At 36.8% G+C, this 17,335-nt stretch overlaps 1 protein-coding gene across 3 annotated transcripts in view; it reads right to left on the reverse strand.

The window, feature by feature from the left end:
* Positions 1–352: 352 nt before the first annotated feature.
* Positions 353–17,335, reverse strand: part of KLHL5 (kelch like family member 5) — a gene marked incomplete at both ends in the record, with an annotated part of 43,087 nt that continues 26,104 nt past the window's right edge. For all 3 annotated transcript variants that reach the window (XM_081998779.1, XM_081998778.1, XM_081998777.1), the window contains 7 exons: positions 353–409; positions 2,515–2,686; positions 5,073–5,285; positions 9,748–9,910; positions 10,202–10,426; positions 11,356–11,542; positions 15,774–15,986. In XM_081998779.1, the coding sequence (XP_081854905.1) occupies positions 353–409; positions 2,515–2,686; positions 5,073–5,285; positions 9,748–9,910; positions 10,202–10,426; positions 11,356–11,542; positions 15,774–15,986 (1,230 nt within the window). The remainder of the gene's footprint in view (positions 410–2,514; positions 2,687–5,072; positions 5,286–9,747; positions 9,911–10,201; positions 10,427–11,355; positions 11,543–15,773; positions 15,987–17,335) is intronic.

Raw genomic sequence — 17,335 nt, forward strand, 5'->3', positions numbered from 1 at the left:
GGGGCTCAAGGTCCTGGATCTGTTATATTTGATTATTATAGTAAGTTCGCTCACGAGTTTACTCATTTCTCAGCACTTCCTAAACAGAATTCATCTGCTGGCAACTGGCTGGTTGCGGCTGATTTCCTTACAAATAGAATTCTTGTAACATATCGGTAACAAAGATGATTTTTTTAAAAGTGCTTAATATTGGTCCGTAAGAACAACATGTACATGTTAGCTTGAGACCAAACACTTTGCCATGGTAGATATCCTGCACCTTGTGTTTATTGGTGCACTGGTAGTTTGCTTGAGGAAAAAAGAAACTGTCTGAGTCTATGGAGGAGAATGTCACCTTCATAAAGGAAAGATTTTACAGTTTTACAGTCACAACACATGCTCCAGCTCTTCCTAAGCACAATGGTGCAACCTGTAAGCAAAAACAAATACATAAAAATTTATGAGATAAATACAATCAGCTTTAAGTATTTTTTTTCCCCCCTAAAACTGACAGTGTTTAGTTAATGCTTCTAATAATAGCTGTACAGCTGCAGCAGAGTGGCAATATCACCCACACTCTGTTAACATGACTTAAAAAAACATAGCAAATTGGTCCAAAACTTGGATGAAAACCCACAGAAAAGGTGAAGATATTTTATTAGCTTGAAGCATTTGGAAACAATAGCAAACCCCAAGAGTATGAAACAATTCTTACTCATAATGTCAATGCCTTGGTATTACAGGAAAAAGAATTCTTTGTTACAGCACAAACTGGACACCTGAGCTAGACAGTCTGACAACTCGGTAATGGTTGGCAAAAGGATGCATTTTTCTCTCAAACAAAAATGCCAAACATGACAGGCGCAACCTCTCCTTTTTACTTGAACATTTGATAAAATCCTGTTAAGAGTTCTTGAAATCAGAGTCATTTACCAGTCTCTATTCTTTTTTTGTAAACAGAAGCTACTTCTGGCAAGATCCTTTTCTTCTGAGATTCTGTTAGTCTTGAAAAGAGAAGGTAAGTTTCTAACACGCACCTTTAGCTTTCTCTTTTAAACTTCCTATTATTGGAGTGTGTGTGAATAGCACACCGAGTGCCACAGAGATTATCCTGAATACCAAAAAGGGTGTTTATGCCAACTCCCCTATTTCTTTTTTATTTCTTTCCAGGAACAACAGACTTCTCTTGACCTGTCTGTGGCTCTGACAAACTTCAGTTGGGAAGATTCCAATACCCTCTTTTGAGTTGTGTGTGGATGAAGTGGTGGCAGACTGCTGACATAACAAGAGAGAAGGCAGGTACACAGACACTTCCAAATCCCTCTAGGAAGGGTTCAAAACTGTCCTATAAACTGGGATCACAGGCTTCAGTAAGATATAGAGGGTCAAGGCTAAGGATACAAAGATATGTACAGATAGTCACCACCTAGACATCACGTGAGGTTCATTTAGATGCAACTGTGAGAAGCACTGTTTCTCTCCTCTGGTACACTGTTTTTTTTTTTTTCTTTCGCAGGAAAAATAATGCCGTGGGTTATCATTACCAGTACTGCCACTGAAGGCACCAAGCTCTAATGAGCCTCCGATATGACTTACGTTTTAAGATCTTGCAGCAGTATTAAGTGGGGGAAATGGACAGCTCAGTTTTCTGTGTTAGAAAGAGAGCAGTTCAGTTCTCTTTTTGAATTAGCTACTTAGGGCTATTACTGGGATAGCATATGCAGGAGGTCAGAATTCAGCTGCCTAAATATTGGTGTCTAATGCTATTCTAGATGACTTTGGACATTCATCCTGGCCTGCAACTGGTCACCAGAACGGCCTTGGTCTCCCATAGATTCTGTGCTATATCTGTCAGCCTTCTGTGGATGTAGACCCGTTAGGGTATCTCAAATGGCAGTCGATACCAAAGGACACCCTGCCCAGGATGTCCTTGTCTGTGCTCTTCCCACAGAGAGGCACATTCCCGGAGCTAGAAAAAAGTAAAAGTAACCAAGCTTTGAATTGACAGTAATGTTTTCTGATCATGAATTGAAGATTTTTTTTTTTTTTAAGCTGGGTGAAGATAAATGGGAAAAGGCTTCCTGAAAGTCGCATAGCATTCACATCAAAAAAGGATTATTTATGAAAAGAAGACCAAAACCTTGAAGAAATTGATAAACTTGCTGAGAGACACACTGGAGCTAAAACTAATCTACATTTATCATTTAGCTTTCAGAATAGGAAGTCATGTAAACAGAACCCTTTATGACAGTTTGGGGAACATGTCAATAGATTTATTAACAGTACTTGAAATTGTCAAAGAAAATAGCTATACCCTTGGCAAAGAAAGAAGGGCAGTTTATTAGAAGTTAACACCTGTCTATTCAAGATAACTCACCCTGAGATTTTAGCCAAAAAAAAAAAAAAAGATATACTTAAAACAGACTAGTAAGAAAGTGCTTCTTAGAGAGGGAGTATGTGAATTCTCCTTGTAAAAAGTGGCACACTTGAAATAACAAGATAAATAGTAGTGTATGATCTGATCAGAAACTATACCTGTGTCCATTCATTTGTCTGGGGATCATAAGACTCTACTGTATTAAGGTATGTTTGACCATCATATCCTCCAACAGCATACAACTTGTCACCAAGAAGACATACTCCCACTGCATCTCTGCTAATGCTCATAGAGGCCACAGCAGTCCACATATCTGTTTTTGGATCATACCTAAAAGATAATTTGTGTTATGCTCTAAAGCTGTTGCCACAATTCAATTGAAAAAACGTACTGGAATTGACACTCTCAATGTAATAGAAAACAGGTATTATTAGGACAGCACAGATTTGGGTGTTAATTTCAAAGGACTTTTTCCCCCAAAATACTCTCTTTGAAAATGTTTCTTTAGTTGTCTGGTAACACAGTCAGTACTAGCTACGTATCTACTTTGTGCTGCTTTCCATATAATAATACATACACATACATACAGCTGCTCTTACTGCGTTTCTTACTGTATGTCTAAGCGTACCACTCCAGAAACAGTTCTGCTGCTATACTGCAGTAGAGCAAGTGCTTGCTCTAATTTATGACTACATGTCAAGGCACAGGCTCTCAAAACAGAGCTGTATGGTACTAAAGAGAGTAACTTGCCATGAAAGATTACCATTTAAAGAAAACCCCAAAACCATCCAAAAACAGTTTGAGAAGGTTCTGGGGCAAATGCAAAACCCTTTAGACAATTTACAGCACTTTAATCATAGCTCTGTATCATCAGAAGTAAACATCATTAGCACAGTAAAAGACAGATGGTGTAATGAAAAACATTAAATGTGATTCTAGAATAATATCAATATTCTTTAAAAGTCAAACTGAGAACTACATAGGAGAGTTCATGCTATTCTTATGCCAAGGAACATACTTTAACCTGACTGAAAGAGACAATGTTAAGATAGCAGATGCTTACAGCAGAATTGATGTAATCACAGAGCTCTGAAGGGCTCTAAAGAACTATACAAAGAAAGTATGTATTTGGCTGAGAGGCCATTCTAAGATCACACTTGCTAAAAGCAAGTTTGGAAGATACTAGTCTTGATCTGTTTGAAAAGCATAGCTATAATGAGCTCTAATGATTTTATCTGCAGTTCTCTAATTAAAGTACTACAGAAATGCATGCAAACATAATCATAACATGAAAATACTGCCTGAAGCACATGCTGCAAATGGTAGTATAATGTAGTGAAAGAGGGTGATTAGTGACCTACATATAGAATTTACTTTTCAATTTAAGTTGTTTTATAATTAATTTATAAACCAATTTATTCATCTGGGAAAAGTGACTTTTATTGCAAAACATAGTAGTAAACAAATACTCAGAAGCTTAGTGTGGTTTTATGAAATGTATTTTTTTAAAGGAACTATTTCCATGAAGTTGATGGTCCTCAGTTTCATCTCACTTAAGACAGCGAGGGCAAAATGCATTACAGAATTATTCCTATTTAATAAAGTCATGTGTTCTGTAACTTTGTTTCAGAGAATATTGACACAGAAAAACATATGGACCTATTGCTTTCTCTCAACCTTCTAATTATCTGTATTCCTCTAAAAAATTTGGTATTTGCCAAGATGTATCTTTCTATCTGCAAACCTTTCCGGGGTCTTTTTAGTGCAACTTCTGTATGGTAAGTGGTATGGGCCACACTATGTATTTTGGTGTCTATTAGGACACCAGAAGTTTGAAAACTACAGCTCTGTTTTGCGGTGAGGTTTTTTTGGAAGGAGTGTTCGTGGGGTTTTTTTGCGTTTTTTTTTCTTTTTTTTTTAGTAGAGGGCAAATCACACGTCCCAGCATAAAGAAATTCAATAAAAGGAGAAGGGTGATGAAGAATCACTGTAAGTGTTGGGAGGTAACAGGAAAGAACTGAAGTCTTACAATTGGGGGTGGTGGTGGTAAGAAGAGAATTAAAGCGTATTCAGAAATACTTGAAATGCCAGAGAAGACTTATTGCAGTGAAGCATTATGAAGTATTTACTGATTTATTGTAATTTTTAATTATTTTATGGATCTTTATGGATTATTTTATGCTTCTGCAATTTGTAACACAGTCATTCATTAATAACTTTATGTAAAAGTCATACCAAATTTGGAATGACTGAATTACATGCCAGTTTCCCAGTGTCATTCCATTCTTGTATCGGGATACAAGAAAGAATAGGGTATTTAAGGATCCACAAACCCTGACTGTTAACTCCTTTTAAAGTTATAATATGAACTGATACAGACTTCTCCTGTGAAAGAAGTTCTGCTCCATTTTAAAAAGCATTCAATCCCAAGTTGTTCTCAGTAATCAATCATAATTAACTCAATGAGATTGTCAGAAAAAAAAATTTTCTAGATGAAGTGCATTAGGGAGAATTCACTTTAAATAATATGTCTTGGCAACATTTTGAATCATATTATGACTACACAGTATGTTTTTATACATAGGTTTCCTCTGCTCATGCTAGAAATAACACAGCTATTTTATTGGGTTTCTACTTATAGCTCTTTCCATAAATCACTCTATAGACTAGCAGTATTAGAGTTACTAGCAGGATATTACCTTCATCAGGATATTACCTTTCTACGCAGTCTGACAGCCTGGATGTTAAGTTTGATGCTGGGGCATCGTGACCACCTATTGCATACAAGAACCCATTCCAGGTGGTTACACCTACACCACCTCTTCTTTTTGACATCTGAGCACAGAGGGTCCATTTGTTTGTATGAGGATCAAAACATTCTACTGACTTAAGACAAGAACTTCCATCTCGTCCACCAACTGCATAAAGCCTACAAAGTAAAAAAAAAAAAAAGTAAATAAATATTGTCTGAATAAGACAAAGTTTCCAGTGATGTATGAAGGACTTTCAAGTTTGTTAAAAAGGGAAGTTTAGAAGGAGACTTTAAACTTTCAATAGAATGTTCTGTTGCAAAAACTCAGGTAAGATTTTGCTCCAATCTTTTCCTACTGTCATGCTCAAAGCATAACAACAATCATTTACGGAAGATTGATATCTGTAACACAGCGTTTATGTTCTAACCTATGCATATCGCTAACATTTTCAGAATTACTTATATGACCTGACAGACAAAGGCCCATTTCTAGCAGGGTCAGAGGGGAAAAATTCAGTAGTGGATCTGTGCATGCAACAACCCTGCTCTGCCTCATCTTCGGCATTTAAGTATCTTTCTGGACTCGGGCTTTAGTTTATGAATGCCAGCGCTACATGAAGTCCCTCACACCCACTAGGTGGCCTAGCTTGCTCAGCTCTAACAAAAAGGGTTCTAGCATTTGGTATTAACAAAGGATTCCAAACTTTCTGGAAAGGCTAGAAGGAAAAGATTGGCTTTAGGAGCACTTCATCACTGATGAACCTTTAAAACTCATCAAATAATCAAACTTGATAAAGAGTTTACGCACAGAGTTTATGAGCAATCTGTGCTTAGAAGCAGAAACGCCCAGCACTGTTATTTGGAAAGGTAGGAACTCAGAAGCCATTCTAAAAAGGAAGCAACGCATCAGAAGTAAGTCCAATTTGAGGGATCACCTGAAATATCATTAATGAAATCCTTTCATAGCCTAAGGAACATTATAGTATGGTTAAATAATCTAGTAAGCATTAGATACTGTATATAATGAGTGTGTGAACAATTTACAACGGTTACTGTGAAGCACTATTCAAGATGTCCTCAGCTTGGGAAACACCCTTGTTTGTTTTTTTAAATATACTGACCAACAAACTTAATTACAAGCATCTTGTAGATATGGTTGACCTAGTAGTTCTCAGTAATAATATTAATACCCTTTTAGAAAAATACATTTCCATGGAAGTTCCCATGTTTAATAACACAACTTGTTTATGTTAAGGAATGTACTGAAGAATATTGAAAAATCCTATTGCAGTTCCACAAAGTTCATGACTAAAAATCAACTCTACGCAACATAGCATTTAAATGAAGCCTCCCATATTACCCCCCCCCCCCAATTTCATACAGTTTTGATCACTTATGCAGTGATTTCACATTTTGGACATGGACAAAGATGTATTAGTTTCTCTATATGAAAGTTTTGAGCAATACATCTGAAATATATCAAGTTACAGATAGATATTACTAGAAAGTGGAGAAATTACTGCTCCCTCAGCTGCAATGCTGCATGCGCTTGTAAGTTTTTTAGCTATAGGCATCTAGTGTTGCTGTCTACATTAAGAGTCTAGGGAATGTTCTGTAATAATAAGAGAAATCTGAGGCTCTAATTCTGGTGCTTCTCACCACACCTGTGACCCTCTGCTGAATATATAGCAAGCTTCAGACCTAACTTAGGCATCTGAGACTGGCAGATGGCAGCCCAAGGCTTGCTGGTGTTCAAGTTCTTCCCTCCTTCCTGCACCCACTGAGCACTTCCACTCATTGCTGGACTTGTTCCAGATCTCACAGGACCCTTTGTAGGTACACTTTAGCTGCACCAGTTTAGCAGGAGACTAACCTCCCCCCCCCCCCCCCCAAAAAGTGTGAAAAGTTTTTTGCTACCTTATAATATTCAAACAGGTCAAGGGAAATGCATCAGACAGTACATAAGCAGGAAGTGAGAATCTGTGGTCAAGAGAATGTAAATATTCTGCCACAACCATGATACTACTCAGCAAATCAGGTTAGCTTTGTCTACTGTTGTAGTCCTGTAGCCACCCTGGCAAAACATGGTTTGGATAAGCAGACTTGTCCTGGTTTCAGCTGGGATGGAGTTAATTTTCTTCCTAACAGCTGGTATAGTGCTGTGTTTTGGATTTAGTATGAGAATAATGTTGATAACACACTGATGTTTTTAGGTGTTGCTAAGTAGTTGTAGTGCTTATACTGAGTCAAGGACTTTTCAGCTCCCCACACTCTGCCAGCCAGGAGGGGCACAGGAAGCTGGGAGGGGACACGGCCAGGACAGCTGACCCAGACCGGCCAAAGGGATATTCCCTACCAGGTAATGTCATGTTCAATATAAAAAACTGGAGTTGCCCAGAGGGTGGGAATCGCTGCTTGGGGATGGGCTGTCAATCACCAGCTGGTGAGCAATTGCTGCATTGTGCATCACTTGTTTTTGTATATTCCTTTATCAGTAATATTACCATTATTATTTCCTATTTCTTTGCTGTCCTATTAAAAACTGTTTTTGTCTCAACCCATGAGGTTTTTTTTCCGATTCTCTGCCCCAGCCCACCTACGGCGGGGGGAGTGAGCAAGTGGCTGCGTGGTGCTTAGTTGCTGGCTGGGGCTAAACTATGACACCGCTACAAGGCTGGTGGAAAACTGCAAGGACTACTGGGCTCAAAGATCTGTGATCAGCAGTATCAAGTCCAGCTGGCAGCTGGTTACTAGTGGTGTTCCTCCCAGGCTGATACTGTGGCTGATACTGTTCAATGTCTTAATGAATTACCTGAAAGATGTAATGGAAATGAGCCTTAGCAATTTTACTGATAATACCGAATTAAGGGGAGTTGCTGATATGCTGGAGGGCTTGGTTACTATTCAGAGAGTCCTAGACAGGCTGGAAAAATGGGCTGGCTGACTGTAGTCTCATGAAGCTCAAAGGCAAATGCAAAGTCCAGTACCTGGAATGGCATATTCCCATGCAATAGTACAGGCTGGGAGCTGACAGGAGAGGAGGCAGCTTAGCAAAAACAGACTCAGAAGTCCTGGCAGACAAGTCAGCAGTATGGCCTTGAAGTAATGACAGCTGATCCCCTTTATTTAGTATATATAAGACTGCTTCTTGATACTGTGTCCAACTTTGGGCTCTCCACACAAGAAAAATTTTGGCATATTGGAGCAATCCCAGTTGATGGTCACTAAGATGATGAGGGAGCTTGAACATATGACAAAGGAGGAAAGGCTGAGAGCTGCCTTTGTGCAGTCTTAAGAATTCTTGAGACAGCTAAGGAGGCATCTTACTGCTGTCTTCAACCACCTAATGGGAGGTATAGAAGACAGATCAGAGGTATGCAGTGAAGGAGGAAGAACAAGAGACAAGTTCAAATTTGAGATATTTCGACTGGATATTATAAGAAAAGTGTTCAGTACAACGGGTACTGAAACATTGGAACAGGCTGCCCAGAGAGGCTGCTGACTCTCCATCCTTGGACATACTAAAAACTCAGATATGATCTGAACTACCTCAGTTAACTTTGAAACTAGATCCAACTTTAAGGTTGGAGTTGGTGTTGGATCAGATGACTCCAAAGGTCCCTTCCTATCCAAATTATTCTACAATTCTGTGATTCCAACTGATCTTTACTTTTGTAATAGCTTGATTCAAGTACCACTTGTATTTTGGGATGCTACAGAACAATTACACTTAGTCCAAATGAAAACAATACAAATCACTCAAAAGTCTAGGAATCATGGCCTACAAATAAAGACTGAAGGACCTGGAGTTATTCAGTCCTGACGACAGAATACTGAGGGGACATGTGTCTTTAAATACAAAAGGCTGTTGCAAATAGGAAAGAAAAGATGCATTTTCCATGTTCACTTTGGATAGTACAAACAGTAATAATATAAATCAGCAAACAGTACTTAAGACTTTACACGACAGAGGTATTAATAGTTAAGCAGATTGCTTAGGGAAGTTACAGAAACTTTACCACTGCAGGTTACAAACAAGATCACGCTGGCTATGAGTGTTTCAGATGTAATTGATTCAGCTTTGGGGTAGCTGAGTGGATTAGGGAACTCCTTGAAGTCACTTCCAGCCATTTCCTGTCACTGCAACATACAATGACCTAGTCGTCTGAATATGCTTTGTATTAGGAATTAGGCATATTTTCACTGAAAAACAGCTTTAGAAATTTCAGATACCACTCCAGATTAGATTTTGTTCTGCCAGAGCTTACTGTTCTGAGTTAATGCAATATAACATGAGTACTCCTCCATGACTTCACAGTAATTTTGGAAGTTGATTGTTCAAACTGTCATAGTAAGAGCAAATCAATGAAAAAGAATCATTTGCTCCTTTCTGTGTTAAGGAGACAGTAACTACTTATTAGCTCGTAGAGATGGTGTCTCATAAGTGATACTGAGGGCCACTGGGATGCTGTGGGGAAGCTTGCTAGACCCAATACAGTAACTTTTCTGTGAATGAAGAAACTTTGTTCTTAATTCTATCAACAAGTATCTGTCAAGAGAAATTATTAATAGTCATTTAGGATGGTTCTGTAATTACATTAAAATAACGAGACAGAAAATGGAAGTTGCCTTCACATACTTTCCATTTAATATTGCTACACCAACAGTGCTCCTTGGAGTTGACATACTAGCTACAAAGTTCCACTGACGAGCCTGTGGATCCCATCTTTCTACTGTATTCAGGTAGCTCCAGCCATCATGTCCTCCTACAGCATACATGGGACCTTCCAATACAGCTACTCCTAAAAAAACAGATATGAGAAACAATCGCTTCTGGATAAGGGGAAAAAAGAACAAATTTTCCTAGTGACAGTCCAGTGTGCACCACAAAATATTTAAAAACAAATAAAATAGATTTCCTTTTGGTAGCCAATGCTGGATATAATCTGAAGGAGATAAGCCATTCAATGAGCAGTTAGCATTAAAACAAAGTTTCCACACCCCTAAACGTAATTTCTGAACGTTTTTTTGACCAATCCTGAAACAGATAACCTTTAAAAATAAGCATTCAACTTTTACAGAACTCTACGTACCAAGACCATGACGATGAGTGGACATAGGTGGCATTACACTCCAAGTTTTTGTCCTAGGGTTGTAGCACTCCACAGTATTCAATGTTTTCAGTCCATCTCTGCCACCAACAACATACAATTTATCATCTAAGACTGCAACTCCAAACTGTAATCTTCGTCCATTCATGTTTGCAACAGGAGTCCACATGTTGGTACGAAGTTCATACTTTTCAATGCTTGTAGCGCCTGAACGACAACGTATGCAAGTTATAAAAAAAAGTCAGAACTATTAGCATAGTTTTTATTTCAGCAATATGCTGATCCCACAAGATAGCATGACCTCTTGCAGCATCTTCTTAATTCTAGGTATACAAATAGTCTTTTTTGACTTCCTCAGGAATTAATTGCACCATTATGAAGGTGGACTTTCTCAGTGCTTTTCAAGACAAAAAGCAAGATTTCTAACTGCTTTGCAGAATCAAGCCCTTAGAAATACAAACGTTAGGAATATAAAACAATCCTTGTGAAATCCAATTATGTACTGAAATCAATTGTTTTGTAATATTAGAAAAGAAATCTGAAGCTATGTGACATGAAGTACTAGAAGTGCTAACTTTAAAACACATGAAAAAAAACACTTTCTCTGCTGTAACTTTTCTAACTTGCCAGATTCCTTTTAACTACCATTAAACAGTATGGAAGTGTCTATAAAAAAGAAAATCCAAGTAGCTCTGACAGAACCATTCAACAATTAGTAAAAAAGTGTATTTTTGGGTTGGTGGGGTTTTTTTTTTTTGTTTGGTTTTTTTTTTTAAATGCATGTGCAAGTCACCTTTGTGCCCTTTCTATCATTTTCTTCGTTTTCCAAATTACTTCCCACTCAAGTAAATAAAGATTAGTTTTCACTCAATTCAACATTTCACTACTCAGAAATCAGATAGTCCCTTGATAATTTCAAATCAATCATAACTCTAGCTTCCAGAATATTTATAGTATTATAAAAGCTACATAGCTTTTTTTAACCTAATAAACAGTGTACATTTAAGACGTTTCATGGTCTATACTGCAGAATCTTTGAATTTTAGAATTAACATGTTGTAAAAAGATCTATGAAGCACTCTTTTTAAAAAAAGAATCAAACCAGCTCATCAACTAATCATTATACAATCCAATACCTTTTGTTGCATCCATTCCTCCAACCGCAAACAACACGCCCACTGTAGATTTTCTAGGTTTGGTGCGAGGACTTTGCAACATAGGTCGTCTCTCTGGCAACAGATGGTACTTCATTGCTTCCATAATGAGTTTTTGACATTCAATGTCATCCCTAAAGAGTGCATTATTTTCCATATCTGCCAGAAACTGTGAAAAAGAAAATTAAACAAGCTGTATTGCTATAAACCACATAAAGAATAAAAAGATTACAAGAAAACATTTTATCCAAAGACTTCCACTGCCTGATTTAAAATCTATGTGTTTTCAAAATAGTCATATAAAACAAGACCAGGGTAAATCAGAATCACAGAATCACTAGGTTGGAAAGGACCTTTAAGATCATCAAGTCCAACCATTAATCCAGCACCACCATGTCCCCTAAACCATGTCCTGAAGCGCCACATCCACACATTTTTTGAACACTTCCAGAGATGGCGACTCCACCACCTCCCTGGGCAGCCTGTTCCAATGCCTGACCAAATATAACCTTCTAAGAAAGAAACATTCACATTTTAAGCTAAGCCATAAGTACATAAAAACAAACAAAAAAAGAAAGGCCATCTAATCTTAATGGATAATTTAAGCTGAATGGTCCAAAGGAAGAAAACAAAATCTCCTTGTGTTCCTGTGCCACTACAGGTATGTTCAAGGAAATGGAATCAGGCTCTGGGTATGTAAGTCAGTTTAACCTCGCACTCTTACTCCTGAATACACCCAATCCAGGGGTCTGTAAAACTGCTTCAGCCACAGACTGGATATTTTAATACATATTCTATTCCTCACTCTGTCGGTGACTCGGATCACAGTATATCAGTTAATACAAGCCTGTGCTAAAAATTTTAAGATCAAGGATGCAAGCAAATTTGACAAGTGTTAAATTTTAAATCTGACTTAAATAAAATTCAAGTTAAATAAAGACTACTAACAAAAGTTAGTTTAAAGATTCTGGAGTCTTTTGTACTCCATGTTTGTCAGACTGCAGGAAAAATATATTAGTAGGTTGAGTGTCCCAGCTGTAATTATTAGAAGTCTAGACAACTGGCATTTTTTCTGAGCGTCAACACAGAAAAAAAGCAAGTGAAGTGCCCCACTGGGACTTGGACAGTTGTCATAACAATGAGAGAGAGGCAAATGCCTCTCAACTGCCATTGCAAAATCAAAACACTTTGTGAATATTAGAAATACAAGTCCACAAACCAGAATGAAATGTACTGTTGAGCTGTTGACAGCCAGCCAGTAACAGGTACAAAATTGCTGTGGAATTAGTAATTGGGAGTACTAAAGGGACTCATTATGAAATAATTGCACATAATATGATGTGCATAGTCCTGGCTTAAAGCTGCCTTATGACTGCAAAGTGGCAAGTATGACATCCATGGTTCCCAAAGACATACAGATAAGTACAGACTGCTAAGCCTGAACATTTTTGTATTAGGCAAATCAACACAAACTATGACAGAAAACATAATTAACATACAGAGAGAATAAAAACAAAACAAAACAAACTTTCAAAGCCCTTCACCAGCGACTTTTCAGAAAACTGAGCCTGACTTTGTGCAGTATTTCTCTAATTGGCTAATGTTCTGATTCTATTTAAAATAGCAAATTAAGATGTTCTCATGTAAATTAGAAGAGGGAACTTGATTTTCATTCTTTACTTTCAGTACTTCCTATTGTTTCTTCTCTTGACCCAAAGCACCACTTACCACTTGTATCACTTCACAGGGACACTTTGTGATTATGAAATAGTAAACTAAAAGCTGTCTTTTAACTATCAGCATGCAATGGTATAGAATTGCACTTTTTTTTTTTAAAAAAAAAATCAGTGAATTACTGCTGTCCTAAATCAGACATTGTCATAGTTGCATGCATGAATATTAAGACTTATACACAATATGACCAATTCAGACCTCCAATAGATTCTTCTGATAGACAAGCAGCATTTAATATTTAAAGCAACGCCATGTCTGTATATATGAATTTTACAACAACAAGATGCAACCTGCATTTTCTCCAGTTTCTAACCCTGCCCCCCACCTATAAAGAAGTCTTCTCATAGCACACAGTCTCAATCTCTGAAAGCAACTTCATCTCAGTTAAAAAGAAATGCAATCCAAAAAACTTGCAGGCTCTTGAAACTAAACCTACTGTATTACAATTTTCTATAAATATTCTTCACTCAAGAACTTGGAACGGGCTTACTTAAATGAAAGCAAATTTTTTCCGAGTTTTATTATTTACATAGCTCCTTGTACTGAAAGCATTTATAACTGAGCAGTTACAAATTATGTGTTAGCATAAAATTATAATAATTTGAAACCTGATGAAGAGAAAGGTAGCGTAGATACTTAAAAACTAAGAATTTCTGTCTAAAAGGAAGCTGAACCATCTTGTAACTCAGAAATTGCTTAATCTTTTTTTTCATTAATTTATCAGAGATGGAATGCTTGCCACCTTACAGCTGAAGAAGCTGACAAATATTCATCTTTAGCCTTTTTAAGAGCAAAAGGAAACTTACAAATATTTAGGACACTGCCCGCATTAACCAAATAGATGACAGAATACTATGTACAAAGAGATGCATAAAAACACAACCAATAAAACTGACAATTCATTACGATTTTTTGCTTCCAGTGCTAGTTTCACAGTATTTCCCAAAGTTTTTTTTTTTTTAAGTGTATTAATCTATCTAATATTCTTTGCATCTCTACTTGCAATGTTATTGATTTCAGCAAGTTGTTCAATTTTCTAATTTCATTTCTTTCAAATAGCTTTAACCCTTCAACCATAAAATTGGAAGCCTTTTAATTATGTTATGTTTACTGTCAGATTGCCTGATGTCATGTGATCATGAACCAAAACACGATTCTCAAAACATTAAGACTGTTTGGGGCACTTCAAACCTATTTACTCAATGCACTAATTGCTGCCATATTAAAAATCACAGCTGTAACACTTTAATTTGTTAAAGAAAGTAATAAATAAAAAGACAACAGAAAAATACCGTATTGGAAATATAAGCATATATTTGGAGAAGACATGAAAAATTAAAGATAAAATAATAAGTGCAACATGATATTGCTTTTGTGTTTCATTCTGCTACTTCTCTCATCAGTTACTGAGTGGACATAATTTGATTTCAGTACATACTTCTGGGATAAATTCTGTACTTTCTAAAGATGTTTCAAATTGCGGTCAATTAAGTAAAAGGAATACAGCAGTGCTTAGTTACAAATTAATTAAATGCTCAACAAAAGAATTATTTCCTCCAGACCAACTGGCTTACACTGTATTATGTTTCTAGAAAAAATGAATTACGAAGTCAAGGCCACAACTGAGAAAATCCTGCCATTGCATATATAATAATCAGTATGGAAATATTAATACTAAAATGCTTGCTAGAGAATCTTACTACCCAGCAAGAAGATAACTGATTAAAGGTAATACACAGAATGTTGTGTATGTGATTTATCACTATGAATGAATCAAACTCAGTTTTTGTTGTGTTAATGAATTCTACTTATGATTCAGGTCGCATACAAATCCTATTTTCTTCATTTAATAGAGATAATTCTCACTAAACAGACTGAAAAATGTAAAGCAAAATCCTTTGACTGTATAGTAAGTGTTAAATATTACTAACAAAGGTCCAGCAAGGAAGGCTAGCACAGAGAAGAAAGGAAAAAAAAAATTAAAAAAAGCCCAAAACAAACCTAGTTTACATGCGTGCTATCAGACAACAAATACAATTCCACACATGACACTAACAAGAGCAAGCATTCCTACAGGACTAGGAAAACTGTAATTCACAACTATTTAAAGAAACTGAGCTCAAGTGTTCCTCAACATTGTGTGTAAATGTCCAAGAAGGAAAAAAAGTATTGACTGGGAAGAACAAAAAGTATGCAAAGATGGGGTAGACTTCAGACTTCACAGAAGAAAAATCACTCCAAATAATTTATTCAAATTGTATTTCCTAAATCTCAAGGATAGCTATGATTATACGAAGGAAATGTAATGATCCAAATAAACTCTGCAAGTTCCATAAAGAAGAAATTTAAACAGGACACACCTTCTAGTGACAACCATATCCTTGATAAGCATTTTTCCAGGCAACAGAAGCGATTTTTTGCTAGCAGCTTCCCCCCTTTTCATGTCCTGACTGGTCTCAGGTTAGGACCAGAATATGTTGCCGCTCACAAACAGATACAAACTATCATGCCTATACAACATGCTAAATCCTTATATGCAGCTATAAGAACCCAAATCATTAAGAATCCTGAAGCCTTTATGATTTGTCACTATCAATATATCGATGCTGTAGACATTATATCCACTGTAACCATGGTATAAACTAGAGAGGAATTGAACAATTTACTTGTGGAGCAAGCAGAGGCAGTCTAATGTAAGCCAGGAGTTTACTGAGATCTTTCCTTCTCTGTTCCAAATCATGTCGAACCCATGTAAGTAGTGCATTCAGTATAGTTTCTTCATTAGGAATATTCATGTCATCACTTGCTAAAAGCTTTGCAATTTCAGTGGCTGGCAATAACAGAAATTCCTGGTTTCTAATTACTTCCATGAAGTTTTCCTGAAAAAGAGAAGTATTTTTTAATATAGGTGACATCATACTTTGAAGACGTTTTATGGAACTCCTACTATATCCTCCCTTCTTTTCCCTCCCTTCATGCCATCTCTCAGTTCTGCCAGTAAACACCACTGGAGAACTGACCTGGGAGGGAAAAAAAGAAGTAAAATAAAAATGTACCAAGTTATTTTGACCCCTGATCATTTCCCCAACTCTACCATTCAGTCCCACAGACAGATGTGCTGAAACAATGCGGGGCGGGGGCGAGTGTAGGGACAGAAATGAGCAATGGTTTGTGGGGGTTACTATCTTGGCACTGCAACTTGAAGAAATACTTTCTGAAGTATAGTTTAAAGAAAACCAAAAGGTGCAGTTTGTTCCTGTTGACAATGTAGAATACAATGCAAGATGCTCTGTCAAGCAAAGAGATGCTACATGCTACAACTACTGGGCACATCTCACTGTTTTCATTACTGCTAGATAAAAACTATGGCATTAAGTTTTCAGAGGAAAAAAACAATACTAACAATTTTATTGTTGATTTTAAATGGATTATTTTAAGTTTATTTTACTATTTTGTAGGTTTTGTACAGCTGTTCTGATTGACTGGGGAGCAAAACATACAAAGAATCCACAATACTGTACACACCTTGCTTTATTAATAATATTTATTTTGATAGGATTCAATTTCCTAACTTTCATCCTGTCATTTCAAGCAACAAATCCTTATGTCAAAATAGGAAAGTCACAATATGTAACATTCCTGACATTGATATCCTGTTGCTTCATAATACTAGGACTTGCAGAATATTCTGTGAGGATTCTCATGAACTTAGGCAGAAATAGCAGAGAAGTATGTAGCAACACAATCAGCACTATGAACTTACAGTGAGAAACCTGAATGTAACAAAAAAGGGTGAGATCATGTCTATCCTCTTTCTCCATACACCTTTACATGGCAGCAAAGGAAAGAAAAGTAAAAGCAGTCTATGAATCACAACATGTTCTTGTATTTTGTTAGCTCAAACCCCAGTTAACCTCGTACTCCAAACTGAGAGTAACTTCATGACAACAAAACAGTATTACAATCAATTTAGTTAAACGCACTGTTGATTGCCAGGTAGCTAGCCAACAGGATGCTGGTTTTGCTCTGCCATCACATGTACCTCCAAAACATCTGGAGGATAAAAGTGCATTAGATCCACAGACACGGAAGTCTAACTGGGCCTAATATATCAAAATCAGCCTTACTTAGTATCTTCTTTAATGATTTAAAAAGAAAGAATTGCACACTAATGAAAAAATTCTGGATTAGAAGCACATACATGTTGGAAGAAAATTAGGATTTTTAG

Source organism: Phaethon aethereus (assembly GCF_964289735.1).
Source record: "Phaethon aethereus genome assembly, chromosome: 4".
Lineage (NCBI taxonomy): Eukaryota > Metazoa > Chordata > Aves > Phaethontiformes > Phaethontidae > Phaethon > Phaethon aethereus.